Source organism: Mobula birostris, chromosome 7 (assembly GCF_030028105.1).
Source record: "Mobula birostris isolate sMobBir1 chromosome 7, sMobBir1.hap1, whole genome shotgun sequence".
NCBI classification, from domain to species: domain Eukaryota; kingdom Metazoa; phylum Chordata; class Chondrichthyes; order Myliobatiformes; family Myliobatidae; genus Mobula; species Mobula birostris.
In genome coordinates this window covers 116,864,473-116,891,873 of record NC_092376.1, presented here as the reverse complement: position 1 = coordinate 116,891,873, position 27,401 = coordinate 116,864,473, and the positions used below count along the sequence as shown (strand labels likewise).

At 45.0% G+C, this 27,401-nt stretch overlaps 1 protein-coding gene across 1 annotated transcript in view; it reads right to left on the bottom strand.

Annotated features, from left to right (window-relative positions):
- LOC140200958 (hepatitis A virus cellular receptor 2 homolog) overlaps positions 1-27,401 on the bottom strand; it is a 95,437-nt gene that overhangs the window by 19,399 nt on the left and 48,637 nt on the right. Inside the window, exon 4 of the mRNA XM_072264602.1 lies at positions 9,426-9,509. Coding sequence (XP_072120703.1) covers positions 9,426-9,509 — 84 coding nt within the window. The remainder of the gene's footprint in view (positions 1-9,425; positions 9,510-27,401) is intronic.

Genomic DNA, 27,401 nt, shown 5'->3' with positions numbered 1-27,401 from the left:
TCTGTGGGTTACCAGTCATACATAGAACAATTTAGCCAAGAGCAGCAGACTTATGGAACCTGCTAGGTTTTCTAATATCCCAGTACTTTCAGGGCCCCTCATTTTTGCAGCTAGCTTTTTTATTCCAGATCTTTTTAAAATCAAGGGATTTTAAGTTCCACAATGTGCTGGAATAAAATTCAATCATGTCTCAAGATCAGAAATAAGATTATTTCATATTTTCTAGCATCTATAGTTTTATTTTCATGTTCCAAGATCACTTATCCAGAATTTCACAGCCAGTGACTTAAACTATATTAAACTATATGCCTGACGTGTAATTTAAACTCTTGGGTGACCAGTCTGAAAGTCTCATTGGTAAAACACATCAGGTTCAATGTCACAGAAGAGGTGAAGTTATATTAGGATCTTCACTCCAATTTCTAGCACTCTTTGCAATCTGATACTTCATATACTTCAAAGCAGAACATCTGCAGGCAGAGCTAATTAAAAACAAAGTTTGATTATCAAAATGGATAAATCACCTCAAAAAAGGTGAAGCACCTTCAATAACTCCAAAAGACCGAGGTTTGGTAAAATACTGAAAGGCTTTTATTCGCTGTACAATATGACCTCCACAGTGAGTGTCTGCCGGGAGGGGCAAGGTGAACACCTTCATACAGGACTCTGTGGGAGGAGCCACAGGGGCAGTCAGCAGAGGGGCGTGTCCAGACAGGTAACCGAGTTACAACATATATACATGGTTTACCACATTCACCCCTCCTTTTTTTAAAAAGAGTCCCGCAGGGTGAAGTGACTGACAATATTTACAACCAGTATATTTACAGGTTAAGTCTATCAGGCGGTCGAGTCCGTCGCTGTGATCTACATAGCACTGGCGATGGCGGTTGTGCTGGCTCCGGCCTGACTTCAGGTGCCAGCACGTTAGGCGTCGGTAATCCCTCGTGCGTGTGCGTCGCGCCCGGTATGGGAGTGTCGTGTGGTGTCTGTATAGGGTTTGGGGCGCACGGTGTCTCGTAGGTACATACATTGGTGGGTACGGGGTCAATAGTCACCACGGAGTGTTCAGGGTAGGGGCCTGGAGCTCCTGCGGGCGCCAGGTCGCGGATGGAGACCGTGTCCTCCCGCCCATCAGGTAAAACCATGTAGGCATACTGGCAGTTCGCATGAAGTAAGTGAACCCTCTCGACCATCGGGGAGCATTTATTGCTCCTCGCATGTTTCCGAAGCAGCACTGGCCCCGGGGACGTCAGCCAAGTTGGTAGGGTGGTTCCAGTGGTCGATTTTCTGGGAAAAGAAAAGAGCCGCTCATGGGGGGTGACATTGGTGGCTGTGCATAACAGGGAGCGGATGGAGTGGAGTGCCTCGGGAAGGACCTCCTGCCAGCGGGAGACCAGCAGTCCCTTTGACCTGAGGGCTAAGAATGTGGCCTTTCACATCGTGGTATTCTCCTTCTCCACCTGTCCATTCCCCCGGGGATTATAGCTCGTGGTCCTACTGGTTGCAATTCCCCTAGCCAGTAGATATCGGCGCAGCTCGTCACGCATAAACGAGGACCCTCTGTCACTGTGGATATAGCATGGGTATCCGAACAGAGTGAAGAGCTTGCGCAGGGCTTTTATAACTGACGTGGTAGTGGTGTCGGGGCAGGGGATGGCGAAGGGGAACCGCCAGTACTCGTCAATTACGTTAAGAAAGTACACATTGCAGTCGGTGGAGGGAAGGGGGCCCTTAAAGTCAACACTCAGTCGCTCAAAGGGGCGGGTGGCCTTGATGAGTGGTGCCTTTTCGGGTTGGTAGAAGTGCGGTTTGCACTCTGCGCAGACTTGGCAGTCCCTGGTCATCATCCTGATCTCCACAAGGGAGTAAGGCAGGTTCCGGGCTTTCACGAAGTGGAAAAGCCAGGTGACTCCCGGGTGGCAAAGGTCTACATGTAGGACGTATAGCCGGTCGATCTGCGCGCTGGCACATGTTCCCTGGGATAGGGCATCGGAGGGCTCGTTGAGCTTCCCAGGCCTGTACATGATGTCATAGTTGTAGGTGGAGAGTTCAATTCTCCACCTCAGAATTTTATCATTTTTGATTTTGCTCCGCTGCTGATTATTAAACATGAACGCGACTGAGCGCTGGTCAGTTAGCAGGGTGAACCTTTTGCTGGCAAGATAGTGCCTCCAGTGCCTTATAGCTTCCACTATGGGCTGGGCCTCTTTCTCTACCGCAGAGCGCCGAATTTCAGGGCCTTGAAGGGTACGGGAGAAGAACGCCACTGGTCTTCACGCCTGGTTGAGGGTAGCAGCCAGCGCAAAGTCGGAGGCGTCACTCTCTACTTGGAAGGGATTGGCCTCATTCACTGCATGCATTGCTGCTTTGGCAATGTCCCCTTTTATGCGGTTGAAGGCCGTGTGGGCCTCGGCAGAGAGGGGGAATGTGGTGGACTTGACCAGGGGGCGGGCCTTGTCTGCATAGTTAGAGACCCATTGGGCGTAATATGAAAAGAAGCCCAGGCACCTTTTGAGGGCTCTGAGGGTATTGGGAAGAGGGAATTCCAACAAGGGGTGCATACAGTTTGGGTCAGGGCCAATGACTCCATTCTCCACGACACACCCAAGGATAGCAAGTCGGGTGGTCCCAAATACACACTTGTCCTTGTTATAGGTGAGGTTGAAAGATTTGGCCGCTTGGAGAAATTTTTGGAGATTGTTGTCGTGATCCTGCTGGTCGTGACTGCAGATGGTGATGTTATCCAGATATGGGAACGTGGCCTTCAGTTGGCACTGGTCCACCATCTGGTCCATTGCCCTCTGGAAGACAGATACACCATTTGTGACACCGAAGGGGATGCGCAGGAAGTGATAAAGCCTGCCGACCACCTCGAAGGCAGTGTAAGGGCAGTCCTCCCGGCGGATGGGGAGCTGATGGTAAGCGGATTTTAGGTCTATGGTCGAGTACACCTTGTACTGTGCTATCTGATTGACCATATCTGCGATGCGGGGTAGAGGGTACGTGTCGAGCTGCGTGAACCTATTGATGGTCTGGCTATAGTCCACAACCATCCTATTCTTCTCCCCGTTCTGAACAACCACCACCTGCGCCCTCCAAGGACTTGTGCTTGCCTCAATGACCCCCTCCCTGAGCAGCCGCTGCACCTCCGACTTAATGAAAGCTCTGTCCCCCGCACTGTACCTCCTGCTTTTAGTTGCCACAGGTTTACAGTCGGGGGTCAGGTTGGCGAACAGCGGTGGGGGAGGGATCCTGAGGGTGGAGAGGCCGCAAGTGGTGTCGGTAGTGTGGCAGTTGGCATGATGTTGGGTGGGATGCACGGGTCGGTGTGTGTGTGTGTGGTCAGTAGCCGGGTACGTGACATATCTCTACAAAACAGGGGATTTATGACAGTAATTGGCGGGAGGGGCCCATCATACTTCATTGTCACGCTTTTCAGGTGGCTCTGGAAGTCCAACCCCAACAGCACAGGGGCACACAGTTGAGGCAAGACCAGTAACATGAAGTCCCGATATTCTGTGCCCTGCACCACTAGTGTCGCTGTACAACCCCTCCGGATGTCTGTTGTATGCGACCCGGAGGCTATGGTGACCCTCTGACTTATCCGCTGTATCATGAGTCCACAATGCTGCACCGTGGCCGGGTGGATAAAACTCTCCGTGCTGCCTGTGTCAAACAGGCAGCTTGTCCTGTGCCCCTCCACCAGGATGTCCATCATTGACCTTGCGAGCTGGTGGGGAGCGCTTTGGTCGAGGGTCACGGAAGCCAGGGTGGGGTCGCTGTCTTGGTCCAGCACGGTGGGGTGGCCCGTGAGCACCCGTTGGTCGTAGGCGGTGGGAGGTGGTGCCGACCAAGATGGCCGCCCCCATGTCTCGCACGTGGTGGCGGCGTGCAGGGAAGATGGCGGCCCACATGTCTCGCACGTGGTGGCAGTGTGCAGGGAAGATGGCGACCCCCAGGACTCGCACGCGGTGCTGCTCGATCCCGCTCGCGGTTTTGACTTACAGACCTTGGTGAAGTGGCCCTTCTTTCCGCAGCTGGAACAGGTAGCTTGTCAGGCCGCGCAGCGTTTCCGGGCGTGCTTCTCCAGTCCGCAGAAGTAGCACTTCGCGGACTCACGACTGGCAGCAGCCGAGGTCGATTCGCCGGCAGGTTGCGGGGTCTGCGGCACCCACGAGGACATCGGGGGATCGTGTGCCTGGAGAGTCTCGGAGTTATGCAGAACGGCCTCCAACATATCAGCCAGCTCGATCGCCGAACTTAGGGTAAGATTGGCTTTTTCCAGCAGCTGCTGGCGCACGTACACTGACCTGGTCCCCATAACGAAGGCATCTCTCACTTGGAGTTCTACATGCTGTGCCGCCGTCAGCTCCTGGCAATTGCAGGCTCGCACGAGTGTCTGTAGGGCCTGGACAAACTCAGCACTCGATTCCCCAGACCATTGTTGCCATGTCGCTAAGCGATGCCAAGCATAGACGCTGTTTATCGGCCGCAGGTATTGTCTTTTGAGTGCGTTCAGTGCGCCGTCATAGTTCGGCTGGTCTCTGATCAGCGAATAGACCCGTAGCCTGACCCTGGAGAGTAGAACTCTACACTTCGCTACAGGGTCGGTCGCTTTAATCTCCTCTAGATACGCTTCGAAGCAGGCCAGCCAGAGTTTGAAAGCGTTTCCAGCGTCAGGCATTTGCGGATCGAGGTCCAATTTTTCTGGTCTCAGGGCCTGTTCCACGTTTTAAAACGTACAGCGAATAAAATTGAAGCACCTTCAATTACTCCAAAAGACTGAGGTTTGGTAAAATACTGAAAGGCTTTTATTCGCTGTACAATACAACCTCCACAGTGAGTGTCTGCCTCCGGACTGAGGGGGAGGGGCAAGGCAAACACCTTTATACAGGACTCTGTGGGAGGAGCCACAGGGGCAGTCAGCAGAGAGGTGTGTCCAGACAGGTAACCGAGTTACAACATATATACATGGTTTACCACAAAAGGCCACAGACCAGATTACATATAAATAGTTATCTTCACTGCACCTAACTGCTGAACCAAGTAGCACATCATCTTGGTAATTGAATAGTGAAGTAAAGACTGACCCACTTACCCTTTCTTGCACAGAGATTCTCAGCTAAATGTAGGAGCCATTAACAGACCTGGACAAAATGGACTAACTAGGCCACTGTCTCACTGCCCTAACAAACGCAGACTATCACAACTCCAAACTGCAACTTTGAATGTGCAGAGATTGCAACTGACTGCCTTAGCAACCGAGCACTAACAAAAGTAACTTTTCTGAATTTGTCTCGTAGGACCATCACACAGCAAATTCCACATAACTGACAATTTCAATGACATTTGTCCACTAGTTAACCACTAGAGTTCAGGTTTTGTCCCTGAAGATATGAAAATCCTCAGAAAATGCAAATGTTTATCTTGTGGGTGACAGATAAATGAGATCTGCACAATTTACTCAAGCTAGACTAACCCAATAAAGATCATGCATGAAATTCACACTGCCTGCTCATTGTGATTTTCACACTAGCCAGCTCTGACTGCAAAATTCAATACCTTTTGTGTCAGCACAGGATGCAATCTAATATAATCTAAAATTTTGAGTACCGGCTCAACCCTGTGCCCAATCTTGTTATAAATGAAAATTGATTTTTTTTTTTTTTTTGCCTTCTCCATTACAATTACAACACCACGAGCTAAACCCACAACACTAAGCATACTTTCCAGGGACCAATAATTCCCATTGGTCACTTGCCAAACAAGCTCCATACAGAACTGTTCCTGTATAGAATCAGAGACATATAGCATGATCTTTCATCAATTTTGTTACAGTTACTATTCTGTAGATTTGAAGAGTATGCCCACAAGATGAATCTCAGAGTTGCATATGGTGATGTATATGTACTTTGATAATAAAATTTACTTTGAACTTTGAAATCATTAAATTCCATGTCATTCTCCAGAGACAAAAATATACATTAGCATTTTCAATATGACCCCACATTATCTAATGAACAGTATGCAAGATAAGCACTTCACTGTATCAACATGTACAACAAATACACCAATACCAATGAAGACCTCACCTATTTCTATCACTCAACATTTAGATTATTACAGTGATCCATTAAGGGCCAATTCTTACTCCAGCTGCTCTTTTATTCTTAGTATACCTCTGGAATCTTTCATGATCTCCTTTATTTTTATCAGCCAGAGACATCTCCTGGCTCCTTTTTGCCCTTCTAATTTCTATTCACGAGTACTCTTGAAGATATTCTTCAATAATAATTGCTTGAAGCCAGCTGCCTCCATACATGTTATCAACCAGGTCCCCTAATTTTACCAGCCTTGTATATCACTCTAACTGGAATCTGCTGGTGCTGAAGTCTCTGTCACACATTTAAGTATCTCCCACATGCCAGATGTCCCCTTACCTGCAAACATCCTCTTCCAATCAACTTTTAATAAATCCTGTCCGACACCAGAGTAAGCCTTACCCTAGTTTACATTATATAGAGTCATCTTAAAAACTAATACAATTATAGTCAGTGATTACAAAGTGCTTCACCCTCCACTGAACAAATCAACCACTTGCCCACCTCATTTCCTAAGAAGAGATCAAGTCTAGCCCCTTCTCTAGGAGGGGAAGGAAATGTTTTAAACATTTGTGGTTTTTGAGGTTAATTAATGAAAATTGATGCTGTTTACATCAACTTCAGTAAAGTAAGTGAAAGGTCCCTCATGGTAGGCTGATCTAGAACAGGGGTCCCCAATCTTCTTTGAATTGCGGACAGGTTTAATATTGACAATATTCTTGCAGACCGGCCGACCCGGGGGGAGGGGGGGGGAGGGTTGCCAACGGACGAGAGTAGCAGTCAAATACCTTGTTTACCCAGAGTAAGACTACAATGACCATGAAGCCTTGCACGGGCACCTGTGTGCGCATGCATGTACATGCCAATTCCCCTCGCCCCCTTACAAATTGATTTTAGCGATTCTGTTCGGGGGGGTGGTGTTAATCACAACCGGAATACAGGTGGTAAGTGGCTAATGTACTCAATTTCGTTTCTAAAAGGGTTTATCTAACGAATTTAATATTAAACACAGCGCATGAATATAGAAATAAGTCAATTATCAGGGGAGCTTGAAATAAGTGTGGCACGAACTTCCAATAGAAGTGGTAGAGGCAGGTTCAATATTATCATTTAAAGAAAAAATGGATAGGTATATGGACAGGAAAGGAATGGAGGGTTATGGGTTGAGTGCAGGTCGGTGGGACTAGGTGAGGGTAGCGTTCGGCACGAACTAGAAGGGCAGAGATCGCCTGTTTCCGTGCTGTAATTGTTATATGGTTATATAAGTCAATAGCATCATAACATTTTAAGTAACGTTTGGATATTAAACACACAGCATATATTTTCCCCATATGAACATATAAAATCATTGCAACACACCAATATCGCTGAATCAGTGGGAGCCCTGGGCTTGTTTCCCTGCAATGAGACGGTCCTATCGAGGGGTGACGCGAGACAGCGATACTCGAATGGGGTTCCTGATGTCCAGTCTATTCCGCAATTTAGTTTTTGTTCCATTCATTGCAGAGATAGCAACGTTTTCAGTGCTTTCGTGGCTACCTCAGGATATTCAGCCTTGACTTTGATCCAGAATGCCGGCAGAGATGTTACGTCAAACATACTTTTCTGCCCACCGCCACTTGCAAGCTGAAGGAGTTGATCTCCTTCCCGCGCTGACATGCATGATGTGTGCGTAATGACCGCGCGTGTGTTCAAGCTCAACAGTGGGGGTGACAGGGAATGAGAAAAGGTGGGGCTGACTCCTATCGCCAAAACACATTGTTTCCTCGCGGCCCGATAGCGAATGCTTTGCGGCCCGGCAGCGGTCCGCGGCCCGGTGGTTGGGGACCGCTGATCTAGAAGATTAAGGAACATGGAATCTACAGAAACCTGGTTGATTGGATTTAAAAAAAAAATAAGCTTGGCCATAAAAGACCGAGCATAGTGGTTGAAGAATATTATTCTGTCTGGGGCCTGGGACTATAGTGGTGTTCCACAGGAATCAGTGTTGTGACCTCTTACCTGTGATATACTGTATAGATAAATGATTTGGATGAAAATGTAGAGGGGCTGAAGGGCCTCTGTCCATGGTGTATAACTCTAGGACTCTCCACTCACTGGGATGAGTATTGTGCTATCAACCTTGAAGAAGCTTGACACCATTTAGAATATCTGACTTTAACTGGTATCCCATCCACAATCTTAAATGCTCATTCTCTCCACCATTGGCACACAGTGTCTGCTATGTGTCATCAACAAATGGACTGGGATTACCCACCCAGGCTACTTCTAGTGCAGCTTTCAAACCCATGACATCTATCACCCAAGGGCAAGCAGCAGCTACGTGGAACAGCAGCACATGTAGATATTCCTCCAAGATGCACCACATCCTGAGCTAGAAATATTTCATGGTTCTGCATTGTCACTGGATGGATTAGTAGGTTAATTGGTCACATGGTGTAAATGGGTGGCACAGGCTCGTTTGATTAGAGACTGTTACTGTACTATCGAAATAAAAAATACCTTTGTACTGTACTGCTGCAACAAAACAAATTTCATGACATTAATCAGAATTAATCTGATTCTGATCTATTTCAGTACTGTAGAGAGGTTCCTAAATGTTGAGTCCTCCATGCAAGTTGGATGTATGAGACTCAACTTGTCAGACAAATGAGTCTATTTTCAGATGCAAAATTTACTTGTAGCTTCTGAGGTGGATGTAAAAGATCTCAAGGCATTATTTCAGAAAACAATTACCTCATTTCCTGCCAAAAATTCGGCCTTCATCAAAAATCTGTATCTCAATCTATATGTGATAATGGCCACAGCACTATTTCTGAATGCTGGTTCCCCATTGGTTGTTCAGTGCTTTGGGACCCAACAGTGTGAAAGGCACTTTATGAAAAGTCTAATTTTCAATTCAATCACAAAGGCAAGTTTCCTAAGCTACCTTTATTCAGTACTTTAAACTAAAGCCACCATAATTGTTAATGTTCCGCACATTAATACTTAAATTAAAAGCAACTTCAAGGCACTCTTGAGGAAATCTGCAGATGCTGGAATTTCAAGCAACACACATAAAAGTTGCTGGTGAACACAGCAGGCCAGGCCGCATGTCTAGGAAGAGGTACAGTCGATGTTTCAGGCCGAGACCCTTCATCAGGACCTCTTTGTACCTCTTCTTAGAGATGCTGCCTGGCCTGCTGTGTTCACCAGCAACTTTTGTGTGTGTTGCTCAAGGCACTCTTGTTCATTTTAACCAAATGTGCAGTTTACACAACTAAAAAAACAATTAATATCATTGTTTAGAAGACAACTTGTAATATTTGGAAGTTGTAGACTGACCCTGGTAAGTAAATGGAGTGATGTTCTTTCCATTGTCTGTAAAAGGGGACACAGCTGTGATCGAAGGAGATGCTGTACTGGTCTCTGTAATAGAAGAAAAGATCATTTACATTCATGCTAGTGAACTTTTGTTCCCCGACTTGGAACAGGGAATGATTAAGTGCCGATCGTTCTACTTACCAAGTGTTTTTATGCGTGATCCTGACTGCAATTTCTATACTGCCAAAGGCTGATGTTAAACAGGCACTCGAGGTACAGAGTGCCACCATCAGCAAACAAGAAACAGCCTATCCTGATGTCTTACAAATCAATGTCAGAGGATTTAATCAGCCATGCTTGAATAAATCTCTACCTAATTATCATGAGATTACCTGCAGCACCAGGTTTCCCAACACACTCAATCACTGCTACACTATGATTAGGAATGCCTACCATTCCATGTTTAGACTGCATTTCAGGAAATCTGATCACTTAGCTATTGTCTTCTTACCTGCATAAAGGCAGAAGCTAAATAACAAGACTCTAGAGAAAGGACAACGAAGAGATGGTCACAGGAGTCAAAGGCTGGCTACAGGATTGCTTCCAGTTGGTGAACCTGCCTGTGTTCAAGAACTCAGAGGATCTAAACCAGGGGTTCCAAACCTTTTTTATATCATGGACCCCTACCATTGACCGAGGGATCTGTGGACCCAAGGTTGGGAACCCCGTATCTCAACAAATGCACCACAGCTGACACACACTTTAAAACAGTCATAGAAGAATTCCTCAATCAGAAGCCCTGGATGAACCATGAGATCCGCAATCTGCTGAGGGCCAGATGAGTGATATACGAGTCTGGCGACCAAGCAAAATTCAAATAGTCCAGGTATAATGTCTGGAAAGCCATCTTATGTGTGATAGCATTTCCAGACCAAACTTGAATCACTGAAGGATGCCTAAACACTATGGCAGGACTTGAATGTTATCACGTCTGACAAAGTGAAACCAGGTGATACAACTGCCAACAGGGTTTCACTTCCAGATGAGCTCAATGCCTTTTAGGCTTGCTTTGACCATCAAAACATGAAGGAACTTCGATGAACTCCTACAGTCCCTGATAACCTTGTGTAGCCCCCCTTGCCAGCCTCAGGGTCACTCGGCTCGCTGTCGTCTAGGGAAACAGCCCTTGGCCCCACCAAACTGGGTAATAGTTTGTGAGGATGCTGTGTGATGTACCCCACTCAAATAACAGACAATACACCAGATACGATTAAATGATTTACAGTTTATAGACATTACTGGGACTATATAATTAATAGAGAATAAAATATAAAAGGAAAATAAAAGGCGCCGCACTTATCAAAGTTCAATCTCTTCGTGCACAAAAAAGTTGGAGCTCAGGGCCCTTCTTCTTCAACGTGCGATCCCTCGGACCGCCTCGACCAGCGGCCTGGGACCAACAACAGTGGTTGACCAGACACTCCACACAAGTCCGTCTCCCCTCTTCGCCGAACGCCCCGCTCGGGGTCCGACAGTTAGCGGACTCACAGCACCTGGTCCATCCTCTGTCCCTCTCTCCCGCCTTCTGCCCCAAAACCCCGCGCATACAGTATCTTCAAATACACCAAAAACATTACAACTATCCCAACTGGCTCATTCGTCCTCATATCAATAGATAATACAAAACAAACTGCTAGCGGGAAAGACTTTCTCAGCGCTTAACAAAGAAGCTTTCCTAAGTGTAACATAACAAAGAAGCCATTTTAATTAGCCTACACAGTAACATGAAAGACGAAACCCCCTTACACTCTCCCCACATGACTTCTAAATAACTCGCCAACCAGTCCTGAAGACACACAACACACACACATAGATACACACAGTCACAGTGCTCCCCAAACAGTGGACCTTACGCCCGTCCCACAGGCGCTATATAGGCCAACCTATCTGGGAGCTTCTTAACCCTCCAAGACCTCCATACCCCCTCACCTAAACTCAAAAGGCTCAGACACTACTAGGGATACCTCGGGCCTGCTTGCCAACTCCTCTCTCACTCAGGCCACCATTAAGACTCAGAGCCCCCTGTCCTGTGTCCGGGGCCCCGCTTCTCTTCCTTCCTGATCCTGCCGTAACTCAGACTCCCCTCAGCTAGCCCTCCCCACTACACCTGACTCAGTGGGAGAAGGGACAAAGGTCTCTTCCTGATGACGTCTTCCAGGTCAACTTTCGGTTTTTCCAGTTCATTTAAACTTGCAATAGTCATCTTCAGGTTCCGTTCAAGCATCCACCTCCCTTTTCCGAGATCTGTCCTCCATTTCTTCACCTCCTCGGGAGTGCAGTCAAACTCCACTCCCTGGGCTCTCAGTTTTCTGTTGGCCTTAGTCAGAACACTTCCTTGATCTTCCCCAACTTGCAAGTCTTTCAATCTTTTCTGAATCGACGTCTTGAGTTTCACCTGATCGCTTCGAAGGTGGGTCATTGTTTCTTCTCGCTGGATTAATTCATCAGTACACGACCGCAGTGTCGGCTCGGAATTCCGTTGCTCCTTCTCCACGTTGACGAGCTTGAATTCCAAGTCTGCAAGGGTTGTCCCACAAGTGCGGCACTCAGTCTCCGGCCGGCATCTCTGAGCACTCAGTTCAGCGATGCAAATCCCCTCTCTCCCCTGTGTCTCATTCAAATTGACGACCTGAGTTTCCATCCCCAGGTCCACCACCGTCGATTCCAACACCAGGAAGTTCAACTGGTATGTCGGGTCGTTTTTCTCACATTGCACCAAACTCCTCCGGCCAAAAATTCCTCCACATTTGACATTTCGCTTCTGTCGCCCGGGCTCAGCCACTCGCCTCGCTTCATAGTCCCCTCAGGCAAATCCAAGCTGTAGGCGGTCATCTATGTACGCCAAAACTCCACACACCTTCACTTCCCCCACGGTCTTCCTCATGTCCCGCGGGAAGGATGCAGGGGCTCCGGATATGCCCTTGGGCATCTTTTCGGATCGGAAGAATCCTAGGGAACTAATAACAGCCATCTTCAGCTCGACAGCTGCACTCCTTGGGATCTGGCAACATCCACTCCTCAGATCCAGCACATTAAACCACGTCGCATAATCCACACACACGCTGCCTTCATCTTCCCCGATGCCAGAGTCCAGCTGCCGCGACCTCTCACTGAGGTGTCTTCAGTGGTCAACTCCTCTCCTCCGTGGTAGTTCGGAGCATCTACTAAGAGGGTCTCACCCTCAGCTACTTTCCCCAAGCCGTACCACCGCTGGGTCTCGTTTAAATTCGGTACCGGCTCAAGGCTGCTACACACGTCCTCAGAAGCAACTCAACACGCTGGGTGCCCAGACAATGCCCCCATGAACTCCAGGGTCATTAACCAATCATCTTCTTCTGGATAACTACTGGCACTGGTATCCAAAATCTCCGGTGCCCTTGCGGTTGTCAAGGGTAAATGCTTCAGACACCGGTTGTAAAACGAACTGTACAACAACTTGACCTGCGTCCCGGGGTCGAGGATGGCTTTAGCATCGCTTCCCTCTATCCATAGCGACACCCTGGGGCGTGGTCCCTCTAAGCCTTCAGGAATAAAGTCTTTTCCTTTCGGAAGTTCATTGGTACATTGCTGGGAACGTGCTTCCCCAGAGACCCCAAGCCGTTCCCCCACTGAGCCTCCACCAAGTTTCCCGACACCTCTCCGATCAGCTGAACAACTGATACCCTGAAATGATCCCCTTAGCCTTGTAAGCAATTTAGCCGCCGTCCTAGCCAGAGAAGACACACTGAAAACTTTCCCCCCCTCTTTCAAATAACTGACAGCTGTCACTACGGTGTAAGTGAACCTGACAGCTCTAACACCGGCACCAGCCCGCCTACTCAAACTTTCAGCCAATCCCTGTCGCTCTCCCTCAACCGAGCACTGCCACTCATCTAACAACTGAGAGATCCGCTCCACCCACGTCTTGCACGCCTCCGCTCCTCTTGGGGTGGATACTATCCCAAGCACCAGGCAGAGCCTGCCAGAGCTAGAAAATTTATTCGCAGACACTACCTCCAAATCAGACCATTCTTTCCCAACAGCATGGGCAGCCCCGAGTGCCACCTCCAACTTGTCAATGCCAACCTGAACTCGAACAAAGACCGCACCCACCATGCATACAGAAGTAAACAGCAAATAACCCACAGAGACACACATTACAGATTTAAACAGGGCACCCACACAGCATACTAGTAGACCCAATCCCGGATGAGCCCCCACAATGTAGCCCCCCTTGCCAGCCTCAGGGTCACTCGGCTCGCTGTCGTCTAGGGAAACAGCCCTTGGCCCCGCCAAACTGGGTAACAGTTTGTGTGGATGCTGTGTGATGTACCCCACCCCACCCAAATAACAGACAATACACCAGATACAATTAAATGATTTGCAGTTTATAGATATTACTGGGACTATATAATTAATAGAGAATAAAATATAAAAAGAAAATAAAAGGCGCCACACTTATCAAAGTTCAATCTTTTAGTGCACAAAAAAGTTGGAGCTCAGGACCCTTCTTCTTCACCCTGCGACCCCCCAGACCGCCTCGACCAGCCGCCTGGGACCAACAACGGTGGTCGACCAGACGCTCCACACAAGTCCGCCTCCATCTCCCCTCCTCGCTGAATGCCCCACTCGGGGTCCGATCCCATTAGTGGACTCACAGCACCTGGTCCATTTTCTGCCCCTCTCTCCCGCCTTCTGCCCCAAAACCCCGCGCATACAATATCTTCGAGTACACCAAAAACATAACAACTATCCCAATTGGTTCATTCATCCTCATATCAATAGATAATACAAAACAAACTGCTAGTGGGAAGGACTTTCTCAGCGTTTCACATAACAAAGAAGCATTCCTAAGTATAACATAACAGAGAAGCCATTTTAATTAGCCTACACAGTAACATAAAAGACGAAACCCCCTTACACTTGTGATTTTAGTCTGAGGCTAACTTGAGAGCATCCTTCATTAGGATGAATGCATGGAGAGCATCCAGCCCAGAAGAGGTAAATGGCCAAGTAATAATGACCTGTGCTGATTAACTGACTGGAGTGTTCAACATCTTTAACTGCTTGCTCCAGCAGTCTGAGGTACTCACCTGTTTCAATTATACTGGTGCCAAAGAGGAAATGACTGTCATCCCATAGCACCTACACCACCATGAAGCAGCACTTTCAGCCGTTTATTCACCACCCTCTGGCCAAATAAATTCCTTCTCACCTAAATGAATATCCCTCTATTCTGAAGCTGAGCCCTTTGGTCCTAGACTCGCCCAGTATAGGAAACATTCTCTCTACATCTACTCTATCTAGGCCTTTCAAAATTTGATAGGCTTCAATGAGATCCACCCCTCCCCATTCTTCTAAACTCCAGTGAGTACAAACACAGAGCAAAAAAATGTTTCTGTTAACCCTTTCATTCCAGTAAACATTCTTGTGAACTTCCTCTGAACATTGTCCAATGCCAGCACTGCTTTTCTTGGATAAATGGCCCAAAACTGCTCACAATACTCTAAGTGTGGCCTGACCAACTCCTTATAAAGCCATAGCATCACATCCTTCCTCTTGTATTCTATTCCTTTCAAAATTAATGCTCACAATGCATTTGTCTTCCCTAACACCAACTCAAACTGCAAGTTAATCTTCAGGGAATCCTGAACAAGGAATCCCAAGTCAATTTTTACCTCTGATTTTTGAGATTCCTCCCCATTTAGAAAACAGTCTACTATTATTCATTCTACCAGAGTGCGTGAGCATACACTTCCCTACACTATACTCCATCTGACACTTCTATGCCCATTCTCTCAATCTGTCCAAGTCCTTTTGCAGATTCCCTGCTTCATCACTGCCTGCCCCCACCCCGCACTTATCTTTGTATCATCTGTAAACTTGGCCACAAAACTATCAATTCCTTCATCCAAATCATTGACATGCAAGCTAAAAAATGGTCCAAATATGAATCCTGTGGAACACCAGTTGTCATTGTCAGCTGACTAGAATAGGCCCCTTTACTCCCACCCTTTGTCTCCTGTCAATCAACTAATCTTCTTTCCATGCCAGTATCCTTCCAGTACTGTAATACCATGGGCTGTTATCATGTTAAGCAGTCTCCTGTGTAGCACCTTGTCAAAGGCTTTCTGAAAAATCAAAGTAAACAACATCCACTAACTCTCCCTCCTCTATACTGTGTGTTATTCCTTAAATAATTCCCCCTAAGGAAACCATACTGACTTGGCCTACTTTACCATGAGCCTCCAATTAACTGAAACATCATTATTAATAATGGATTCCAACATCTTCCCAACCACTAAAGTCAGGCTACAGTTTCCTTTTTTCTGCTTCCTTTCAAATCTTTTCACTTTCCCATAAAGTCCTTTCATTTCCTTCAAGTTAAGAAGTTGCTAAGTAATCAAAAAGGGATCTCACCTAGGCTCACTTTTTTATAGAACACGTGAAACAGTTCTTCTTCCAGTTCTATAGTTCTGCAGACTTTGGCTGTCTTACTTGCTCCTGTCTCTCCAACCAATCCGAATGATATTGACATCTGGACTCTGTGGAGGCCATTTCATCAGTTGCAGAGATTCTTGTTCTTTTTTCTGAAGATAGTTCTTTATGACCTTGACCATGTCTTTGGGGGGAGCGGTCATTGTGCTGGTGTAGAATGAAGTTGGCACTGATCAGACACCTTACTGATGGTATTGGGAGATAATACCGACCAGATCACCAGCTCCATTTGCAGAAATACAGCCACAAGCCTGCAGGGAACCTCCACCATGCTTCACTGTTGGCTACAGACACTCATCCAAGTAGCGCTCTCCAGCTCTTCAACAGACAAACTGTCTCCTGTTTGAGCTAAAAAATCACATTTTGACTTCAAGAGCACCTGCTGCCATTGTTCAGCAACTCAGTGTGTTATCTTTGCATAGATCAGTCTTTTGACTTTGTTTCCACTTCGGAGAAATGGAATTTTGACAGAAACGCTTGCATAATGACAACTTCTGACAAGGCTTCTCCAGACTCGACATGGGTGTTCCAGTGGTTTCTGACATTTTGGAGCTGATAGTAGTACTGGATTTCTTCCAACTTAGAAGGGACATTAGTTTGGTGCATCTCTCATCTGCTGCATGCACTTTCTGTGGCTCACCACTGCATTTTGGTCTTCAACCTTGCCAATTTCTTTATGATTCTTCAAATGAGTTTGGACAGCACATCTTGAAACCCTGCCTGCCACGAAATTTCTGCTAAGGCAAGACGTTACTGATGCAGGATGATCACCTTGTCTCATGCTCACTCTTGCCAAGGTGCAAGAGTTGACAAATTGAAGGTTAAAGGGTCACATCTGCCACACCACCACCTTTTTGTCTGGTATCCTTCACTTAGTTTGATTCCTTCTACACCCATTTCTGTAAATGAATGTTTGGAAATCTAAAATTTGCTATTTTGTACAGACACACTAATTCTGAAGACAATATATGTTGGACTCCAGTTAATTGGGACCAGTACATATTGACCAAATTAAGAGGTTCCCCAAATTAGCCAAAGTTTCATGAAAATAGTTAAAAGGTATATATAAAAAAACTACTGTTTAACTGAGCAGCAATTTAGGTACTTAAATGAAATTTGGAACTTGTTAGAACATTACCAATATTTTGCAGTACAAAACTTGCTTCCTAATAGTTATCAGAAGAATTCATCTGCTGTGTCCATAAATGAGCAAAATCAGTGCAGACTCCTAAGGCAAATAATGGATTGTCATCCTGCACTATCAACCGTTTCTGGCATCTCCAAGCCTGAATGCTGGAAATTACGATGAGCAAGGCAGCTCCGAATTCTCCCATTGCTTATTTCTCAGCAATCATCAGTGACAAAAAAAATCACTGCTGTTTGAACGCAAGCACGCGCAACTGATGCTACTTAAAAACTTATCATTCTAAACACGGTTTAATGTCCTACGCCCACGTAGGTGTACACCTCTTATCCCATTTCTAAACTGTTCAGCAACAGCCTACTGCCCAAATAAGCGGAACATTTATTTGGGACACTGAAGGAAATCCAGGCTATTTTCTTGATTTTGCTTTTGTTTTTTTTTTAAAAAAGGAAGTTGGCCCAAATCAATAGCTGCTCCGACAAACCCTCTCACAGGGAGACCTTATCAATCCTCTCGTACTACTCAGGCTAAACCAAATGGGAAGCCGAGGTGGGTTTGGAGGAAAGGTGACCCTGTGTAAAACTTCGTTCCTCAAATCCAGTTTGCCCCATTCCTCAAGATAGGGAGTTCTGCCTTCTCAACTTGTACCATGTGGTGATATCACGTGTAATGACGTGTCAGAACGTGATTGGAGAGAGTTCTGAGCATGCACAGAAATGTGAGCATGATCTAGAACATGACTTGGCAAAAACGTGGTTTAGTTTTGTTGCTGTAAATAGAAGTTATTATTCTGGAAGAATACGATTCTTTATTGTTAACCCACGGTACGTATAAATATAAAGAACACAACAGGCCATATCTCCTTTGACAAGACGACCAAATAGCACCAATACAAGGTTGTCTCGCTGGACTGCTGCCAATTCCGCAGTACTCAAGGCAGGCAACAGCTTCGTTTTTCCAGAGCGGTCAAGTTGCAATATGCTTCTGGAATGGCACGACTAGAAATTCCCGAATAATCCACAGTTCTACCACGCCATAGCCTTGCCTCTGATTCCCCCACTGTGGGAAAACTAGCATATTGCTTTATCGCCAGAGGCAGGAATGCTCTCCCATTCTCTGTCCATTTCCAGCACCTCATACTAAAGTCGGGAAAATGCATCCGCAACAATGTTCCGAATCAATATTTAAGACTAAAATTATAAGCAGACAACGCCACCACCCAGCGATGACCTACGGCATACAACTTCGCCAGGATCAGAATACAAGTCAGTGAATTGTTGTCAGTCCTCACCTCGAACTTGGCACCATATAAAGAGTCACTTAACTTGTCCACCACGCCCATTTCAGTGCCAGAAACTCCCATTTTGTGCGTAAGGTACTTTCGTTCGCACGGTAACTCCGGCTGACGAAAGCAACAGGTCTCAACTATTTACCTTGGTCCCACTAAGCATTCAGGAATAGGGTTGCGCACGTTTGTCTTTCTCTTGATACATTGATTGGAACATGTTCTCTCCGATACACCAGGCTGCTCCCTATTAGGCCCCTCCGGAATTTCCCAATCTCCTTTTCTGTTTAAGCAGCCGCCAGGTTACTTTCCAAATATGTTCCTGTCCTTCACACTCCCGCCTGAAATGTCCTTCCTCTCTATAGTTGAAAAAGAAAAGCAGTACCGGTCGCTTCCCTCGTCAAAAGACCCGTTTCAGCAGCATCCCTCTACTTAGTACGTTCTACGGGTGGGTCAAGTATCCTATCGGACGCCACGCTTGCCAAGATACCTCGGCTTGCGGGGATTTCACTTCATCCGGCAAAGTCCCCCGCGCTTGCGCGACATCAGGGGTCGCTTCAGCGACAGGCTACTACTGAGGACATTGCCCGATTGGTGGAGGCCTCCATCATGATTTTCCTCCTTTCTTCTCCGATCAGCTCAAGAAACGAGGGAGGGGGGACGCATCTTGTGAGCCATTCGAATGCTTAAAGGCAATCATGTCGCGTGGCAGCGCGCCCTTCACAATTTGCCCCATCCTTAATCGATTTACCTCAGTCTTTACGGCACAAGCAATGCAACTGTCTCTCTAGCCTGAAAATGTCCCCTTTCTGCTGGAATGTGTGCCTGAACTTCATAAGAGCAGTGGGCTGTCCGTGCCGAAAACTTTTTCCTTAACTTTTTCCACGGGCGTGACTAACGGTTTTCTGGGAACTCGCCACCTGAAAAGCCTGACCTTTTAAACTCTCTACCAGTCTGGTTTCTTTTCATATTATCTGAGCACTACCACTCAACCAGTAACTGAAATATCTGCTCAGCCCAAGCCTCATTCCCCTTCCCCATTAGGGTGGGCTTGGCTCCAGACAACACTCTCAGCCTAGAATAACTTTAGCTCGCGGCGGATATACTAATGCATTTATCAACCACTGAAGTAATTGCCGAAACCAGCTCAGCTGAAGGACCCATTAGTTCTTTCACATCTTTCAACTCTTTCCCCTCACTTCGCAAAAACGAGAACAACTTGTATTTAAAGTCTTCCCCCTCAGCTTCATACAAATTGTCTTTGAAGTCTCCACCACTTCTCTAAAAATATGGACTGCCTGTGGCCCAATTTCTCTGTATCTTGTTTTACGGCGGTTGGCATCCAGCTTAATGGTGCATTACCGCCATCCTCTGCTCCAGAATGTGCACTAGACATACATTCTAAATCCCTTCACCCAATCACACACACACACAAACCTACACTTCACCCTCCCATCTTTGACCATCCTAGTATCCTATTCCTGTTTATTCGTCATATTCTATAAAAAAAAACCCCTGTACCCCTTAAAAACGCTAAAAGTACCCGGACTTGTGCTCTCTTACCCATGCCCAGCAACCCTTTTAATGTGAATTCCTGCATCCCCAACTCCCTTAATTTATTTCTCATCATCTCTCTCTGTATCCCATACTTCCTGCAACACAAAACTACATGTTCTACTGACTCCTCTTCCTGACATTCCTCACACAATCCTGTCTGGTGTTTCCCTATCATTTTCAATGTTTTGTTTAATGCACAATACCCCAGCCTTAACCTAGTCCACACAATTTCCTCTCTTCTGTTTCCATTACCTACTCTAGTAACTGCAACACTCTTTTGTATTTGATATAAATGCCTCCCTTTCCCCTTCCTGTCCCATCTTTCTTGCCACATTCGGTTGACTTTTTCCCAGATTACACACTTAACCTCTGCTTTACTGATACTAATGTGCATTTCCACATTTTCTTTCTTTAACGCCCTCTTTGCCAACTCATCCACCCTCTCATTCCCCTTCACCCCTACATGTGCTGGAACCCATAGAAATTTTACCTGACCTCCCTGATTTGCAATTCTTGTAACTAACTGAAGGACTTTATAAAGTACATCTTGCCGACTGTTTGTGTGAAAAGACCTTAAACTTGCTAGAACTGAGGATGAATCTGAACATATCATTGCTTTGGCTTGTCTGGCTTTCTGCACCCATTGCAATGCAACCAACACTGCCAGCATCTTCACTGTAAACACCCCTAACTTATTAGATGTTCTTCTGCTGATTCCAATTTCTTTTGCTGGTATTACCACCCCAAACCCTGTCACTCCTGTTTCAGGTTCCTTTGCACCATCCGTATTAATGTGAGTATAATCACTATACTTTTCCATCACATGACAGTTAAATGCATTTACCAAATCTGTTTTATATCTTTCTTTCCTTTATACCTCTAACAAATGCCAGTCTATGTCAGGCCATACAAGCTTCCATGGAGCTACAACCGGATAAACTACTGAAGGACTTATCCTCAGATCAAATACTCCACGTTCTTTCACGATATCATTCCCTACCCGACTAAAGGTATCCCTCTGAAACCTCCCATTTTCCCAGCACTCCTGCAACACTCCTTTAGTAGGGTGAGAATCATTGTGCCCCTGCAAGTTAGCCCAGTAGTTTGCCATCAGTTGCATCCTTCTTAGTTCCAAAGGCATTATTCCCATTTCTACATAGAGCTGACACTGGTGACGTTTTAAAAGCCCCACTGCACACTCTCAAGACCTGAGCCTGAATCACATCCAGTTTCCTTATAAGAGAACTAGCTGCTGATCCATATACTATATTTCCATAATCCAATACAGATCTCACTAAAGCCACATACATTCTCTTCAAAGCTGAACAACTTGCTCCCCATTCCCTACCAGTCAAACATCTCATCACATTTATTACTTTTTTACATTTCTCCTCAACTTTCCTGATATGGTCTGCCCATGTTAATCGTGAATCAAATATAACTCCCAGAAATTTAAATGATGCAACCCTTTCTAATTCAACCCCATACATCCTTAACTTCTTCCCTACCTCAACCCCTTTCCTGGTAAAAAATACAGTTTGAGTTTTATCTACTGAAAATCTACATCCCCAATCATAACCCCACTCCACCACTACATCAATTGCTTCTTGTAGTTTCCTGATTATATGGTCCATGTTCCTGCCTCTTTTCCACAAGGCCCCATCATCCGCAAACAGTGACCTACCTATATCCACTGGTACCTTTGTGAAGACATCATTGATCATAATGATGAAAAGTAACGGGCTAATCACACTACCTTGAGGTGTGCCATTTCCCACTATGTACTGTTTTGATAATTCTGATCCAATCCGAACTTGAATTTTTCTACCAAACAAAAAATCTTTAATCCAATTAAAAACTCTCCCACCAACCCCCATCTAGTGCAGTTTAATTAATAATCCTTCCTTCCACATCATATCATAGGCTTTTTCAATGTCAAAGAACACTGCCACTACTGACTCTCTATTTGCCTGGGCCTTCCTTATTTCAGTCTCTAACGTAATCACTGAGTCCATGGAATTCCTTCCCTTTCTAAAACCACTCTGATAACTTGCCAGCATTCCCCTTTTCTCAAGCTCATATGATAACCTTTCTGTTATCATCCTTTCCATTATCTTACATATACTTGATGTTAATGCAATTGGTCTGTAGCTAGTGGGTTTTGACAGATCCTTGCCAGGCTTCCTTATTGGAATTACTACTGCTTCTTTCCATGCACTTGGTAATCTTCCCTCCTCCCACACTCTGTTATAAAAATGCAGCAACTTCAAGAGCGCTCCTTCTCCTAGATTTTTTAACATCACAGAGCATATCAGATCTTTCCAGGGGGAGGTTGGTCTCGATCTCTTTATTGCTCTCACCATTTCTGCTAATGTAAATGGATCATCAATTATATCATCTGTTCCTTCCCTCCTGCTTAACACACCTGGGTGTTGGCTCATTATTCTTTCCCTTCTTCTTCTCCCTTCTTCAGACAAATTTTCTGAACTGTGTATCAGTACAAGTGACTTGGCCATGACCTCAGCCTTATCCCTACTGGAGACTGCAGTTTCCTCCTCAGATATCATTACTGGATACTCCCATTCCCTTCTATCTCCACCCATCCTCTTAATCATTCCCCATATCTCTCCCACAGGTGTTGTTCTTCCTACCTTGTCGCAAAAACTCCTCCAACTTGCCCTTTTAGCTTGACGTATAGTTCTTCTCACCACTGCCTGTGCTTTCTTACATTGAACCAAATGCTGCATATTATGGGTTCTTTTAACTAGCCTGAATGCTCTATTTCTGTTTTTTACAGCCTGACAACATTCCTCTGTCCACCATGGTACCAGTTTTCTATTCATCCTATTTTTACTCCTAGGTATAGATCCTTCTGCTGCCTTGATAATTGCTGAAGTCACCTGACTGTTTAATTCATCTACATTTCCAGAAATATCAATCTTTGTCAACCCTTCTTCACTCAACTTCTGGAACTTACCCCAATCAGCTTTTTCAAACACCCACTTTGGGGTTCCGCCACCTGGTCTTACTTTAACTCTTTCACCCACTGAACACAAAACTGGGTAGTGATCACTGCCTACTGTTGAAGCAGTCCAAACTCCCCAGTTACTAATGCCAGCCAAGGTATTAGACACTAACGTAATATCTAACACCGACTCAGTTCCTGTTGTTATATCTATCCTTGTGCCAACACAAAACTTCTCCAGGCTCCCCCATTTTATCAGGCCCACGACTTCAGTTACGTCACTGGTAGCCCGGACGAACACGACATCCTTACCTACTGATTGGTCAAAATGCCACTCGCCCAGCCTAACTTTCCCCAGTACTGTTACAGAACTCAGCACTAAGTAGCATTTGAGAATTAGAATTCTAATATCCTCGCTGCCCAGTACACAAGCATGACTTGTGGATAACCACTCGAATCGCATCAAACCTTAATCCCCGCGGCATCCATAATAAAGTACCATAATTACGACACAGCTCACTCTCCCAAACACTAGTTTAAACACTGCCAAAACACACTATAAACCACTTCATCAATCCTTAAACAGCATCCAAAATCCAGGACGAGCACCCAACAAATGCAACCCTCTGACCGGGCGGGGCTCGTACACCAACTTGACTCACTAGCTGACTCTAACGCCGCGTGACTCAGAGGTGAGAAAGCAGCCTTTCATTAGCAATCCACGTCAGGGTCGGTATGATTGGGGTTCAACCAAACATGACATTTAGATTTTCCGATTAGTAGAACCTCAATCAGAGCAAATATGCGCAAGTACAGCTCATACACAGTTACCGGTTACACAGAAATGACAGATCGTACACCGGCATAAAATTACAAAGTACATTCACCAATTTTCAACTGAAATTCAGTTCTCAAAACATGTTCTCCTCCATATTGGAGAAACCACTAAATGCAAATTTCTTGAGTGTTTGCAAGAGAAAGAGGAAAGTATCAGATAAAATAAATAGATATGGATAACAATTGTAGATTTTTTAAATTTGATTAATTATTGGTCAGGAATTGAGCTAATTTATTGTTATTGAAAATAATACCTTGAGATGTTTTATTCTAAGTCTGGAAACTGCATAGCCACGAGGTAACTTTTAATCTAAACTACAACTTGGATTATTACTCAATGTCCAAGCCTGAGCTGGTGTCAGCCTGACTAATATGGACCTCAGTATATATCTCTGTATGTTCAACTTGTCAATCAATTCGCATTTATGAATCTCTCCATGTTACTCAAACATCTTGTGAGCTCCACAGGACAATCTCTGATGCGCTGCACCAGAAAGGATTCACCCACACCGGAATGTTCAGCTGCTGTGTGAACACACAGGGTGCATTCTGATGCTCAGTGCCCCAGATCCAGGCTGTAGATATATATTCACTCTGTCTCAGATTGCTGTGCCTTCGAATTTTGAGAAGCAATGATAAGTAAGCAGTTTCCGGCCAAGGAGAGTAAATGTCTAAACACCGGTGGCGCAAAGGGCAGTTTAGATATTGTTAGGATAAGCAGCCGACCGCGCCAGTTTGCGGGGGTTGGTCACTCAGACTCTCCAGAATATGGATAGCTAATAGTCTTTAAAGTGTCAGACCTGACCTGCTAATTGGCGGCTACGTCTTGATTCTAGTCTCTGATACTCCAGTACTTGGATGCTAACCATCCTCACCTAGGTTTCTCATCACGGATATATTCTGACCAAACATACCACTGACGTGTTCAAGCACTGAATCTATCATGAAGCCTTCAAATACATTGAACATTCATTCCATTGAAGAGTGAGGGAAGGGTGATGTGAATAGCTATCTGTGACTCCAGTTATTCATTGTTCTCTCTCTATGGCGAGTATGTCCTTTCATTGTTAAGAAACCAAAACTCTCCACTACCTTCCCAGAGCACCCTTGCCAAGACTTTGTTAGTTAGCTAAAACCATCACCTCTACTGCGGCACAGGCCACCAAGAGTAACTCGCCAGAATCCTGTGTCCTGAGCCATTATTTCAAACCATCCGCAGGTATAGCCATCATGGTGTATCCGTCCTCTCCCAGAGTGGTTTATCCAAATAAAAAACACATTAATATTAGAGATGTAAATAAGCAAGATCATATCCATCTTGTGTAATAAAACACTTAAATGTGGTTAACAGAACTGTTGTACTGGCCTGAGTAATGGAAGAAACATTAAATTTATGCTCAATGCTTGTCATACACTGTTTGTTACGATACGCACCAAATCACAGCAGCTTCTGGGGTTTAGACACTCCGATCTCTAGAATATGCAGCCCCTTTAGAGACTAAATGACAGCCGTGTTATGGCACCAGGACTTTAAAATTTAAAGAGCACCTGAACTGAGGTTCGGTGCTCTATCATCAGCTCAACCTTGGATTTTCAACTAGCATCCAGTTGAGATCCCTGCCCTTGTTTCAGTCTCGTATTGTGTCTCGATTCTCGTCTCGGATACTCCAGCACCTGGGTCCTAATGTAATCCACGTTAATTAAACCCAAAGATGTAAAGTCAGAAAGTTCCACCTGAGGAGCGATGAAAACGAGGTTTACCGATTTTTTAAAGAAAGGGAATTTGAAAAAAAACGCTATGCAAGGGCGGGGCGGGCTGGACGCAGGATGGACGGGAAAAGAAACACAGCAACGATTAGAATCTGAAGACATAAGCTGTTAGGAGTGGAATTAGTAGAGAGTATCCTTGCCCTACTAACTTGAAAACCTCAGGATGAAACCCCTGGAGGAGAGCCAATGGTGATAAAAGATTTATTGAAGCTATGGCTATAACACTATGGGCTGAGTGCAGGTCGGTGGGACTAAATGAGAGTAAGAGTTCGGCACAGACTAGAAGGGCCGAGATAGCCTGTTTCCGTGCTGTAATTGTTATATGGTTAACACGCAGCAGCTTTAATGAGACGATATCGGCAGAGACGAGTGTCCAAAATCCCTACCGTGCAGTCGGGAATTAGTTCTGTAAAATCAATCCAAGGGATTTGGTCAAGTTTTTATACAACTTTGTGAACTGCCTTTCTGTGGATGATAAACTATTCCATTCCAACGAAACAAGAAACAAGACGGTGAGCTACCCAAGATGAAGAACGAGCGCGGGAACTAAATGAGTAATGACTCAGAGGATTGAATACGGTTGGTTGTATAAGTTTATTTTCATTCGAAGAATCCAATTTGGTTTTCTGCAAGAATTGATTATTTTTGCAGACTTTGATAAGTTACTGAATGAGATTTACTTTGTTTAAAAGTTGTGATGTTGGAGAATTGTGAAAAGAGAAACTGTGTATACAGTATATAATTTTTGAATTTAATATTATACATAACTGTGTATATTAATTTTTTGAATTTAAACTTGTAGATATACTGCCTGGAACTGAAACTAAAGTATTATAATACTTGAGAATATGAATTATATTTGGTTTTCTTACTAACTAGGGATAAGTAAAAAGGAAAGTTTAGTCTGTAAACTTTTAATTAGGGAATAACACTAGATCTAGTTAGAGAAATTAGAGTAGTAAAGGAATGTCACTGATTTTAATTTAAAATGAATTTGCTGTGGTTTGATATCTAAGACTAGTCATAGTCATACTTTATTGATCCTGGGGAAATTGGTTTTCGTTACTGTTGCACCATAAATAATAAATAGTAATAAAACCATAAATAGTTAAATAGTAATGTGTAAATTATGCCAGGAAATAAGTCCAAGACCAGCCTATTGGCTCAGGGTTTCTAACCCTCCAAAGGATGAGTTGTGAAGTTTGATGGCCACAGGCAGGAATGACTTCCTATGACACTCTGTGCTGCATCTCGGTGAAATGAGTCTCTGGCTGAATGTACTCCTGTGCCTAACCAGTACATTATGTAGTGGATGGGAGACATTTTGAATTGTTCTTGCTCATGTAAATATTTGTACATATTGTTTTTTTTATAAACAAACCTTATTTCCAGAAGTGTGTGTTTTCTATTCACTGCCTCCTTCCAATACCGAGAGTCTTCTGATGGCCTACTAGTACCTAGTGTAATTTGGTTTTCTCAGAGTGCACGACCAGTCATACGGGATAAGACAGGTGCTACACAAGTGTTACATTAACAATCCTTGCCAAAGTCTCTCCTGACACTGTTTCACTCACATCAAGCTTATACAACCCATAGAAATGATCTGGGATAACAGGTGGATACTGTGTATTTAGACCAATAGAGGGTCCTCAAGCTGCCACTGTTAGACACGACTAGAACACATTGCATTGGGATTCATATATTAATCTGCAATGGTTAACAGAGAAAACAGATGGAATAAACATGTTATTCTTGTGTTGGGAAGCTGCAAGTAGTTGGGCTCTATAGTGAATGGGTTGGACCATCTTCTGTTCATAACATATCAAGGACAACATTTCCAAGATATGATAAATAGTTAACTGACTGTGTGAGATGTACAGTGAATGCAAAGAGAAATCAGCA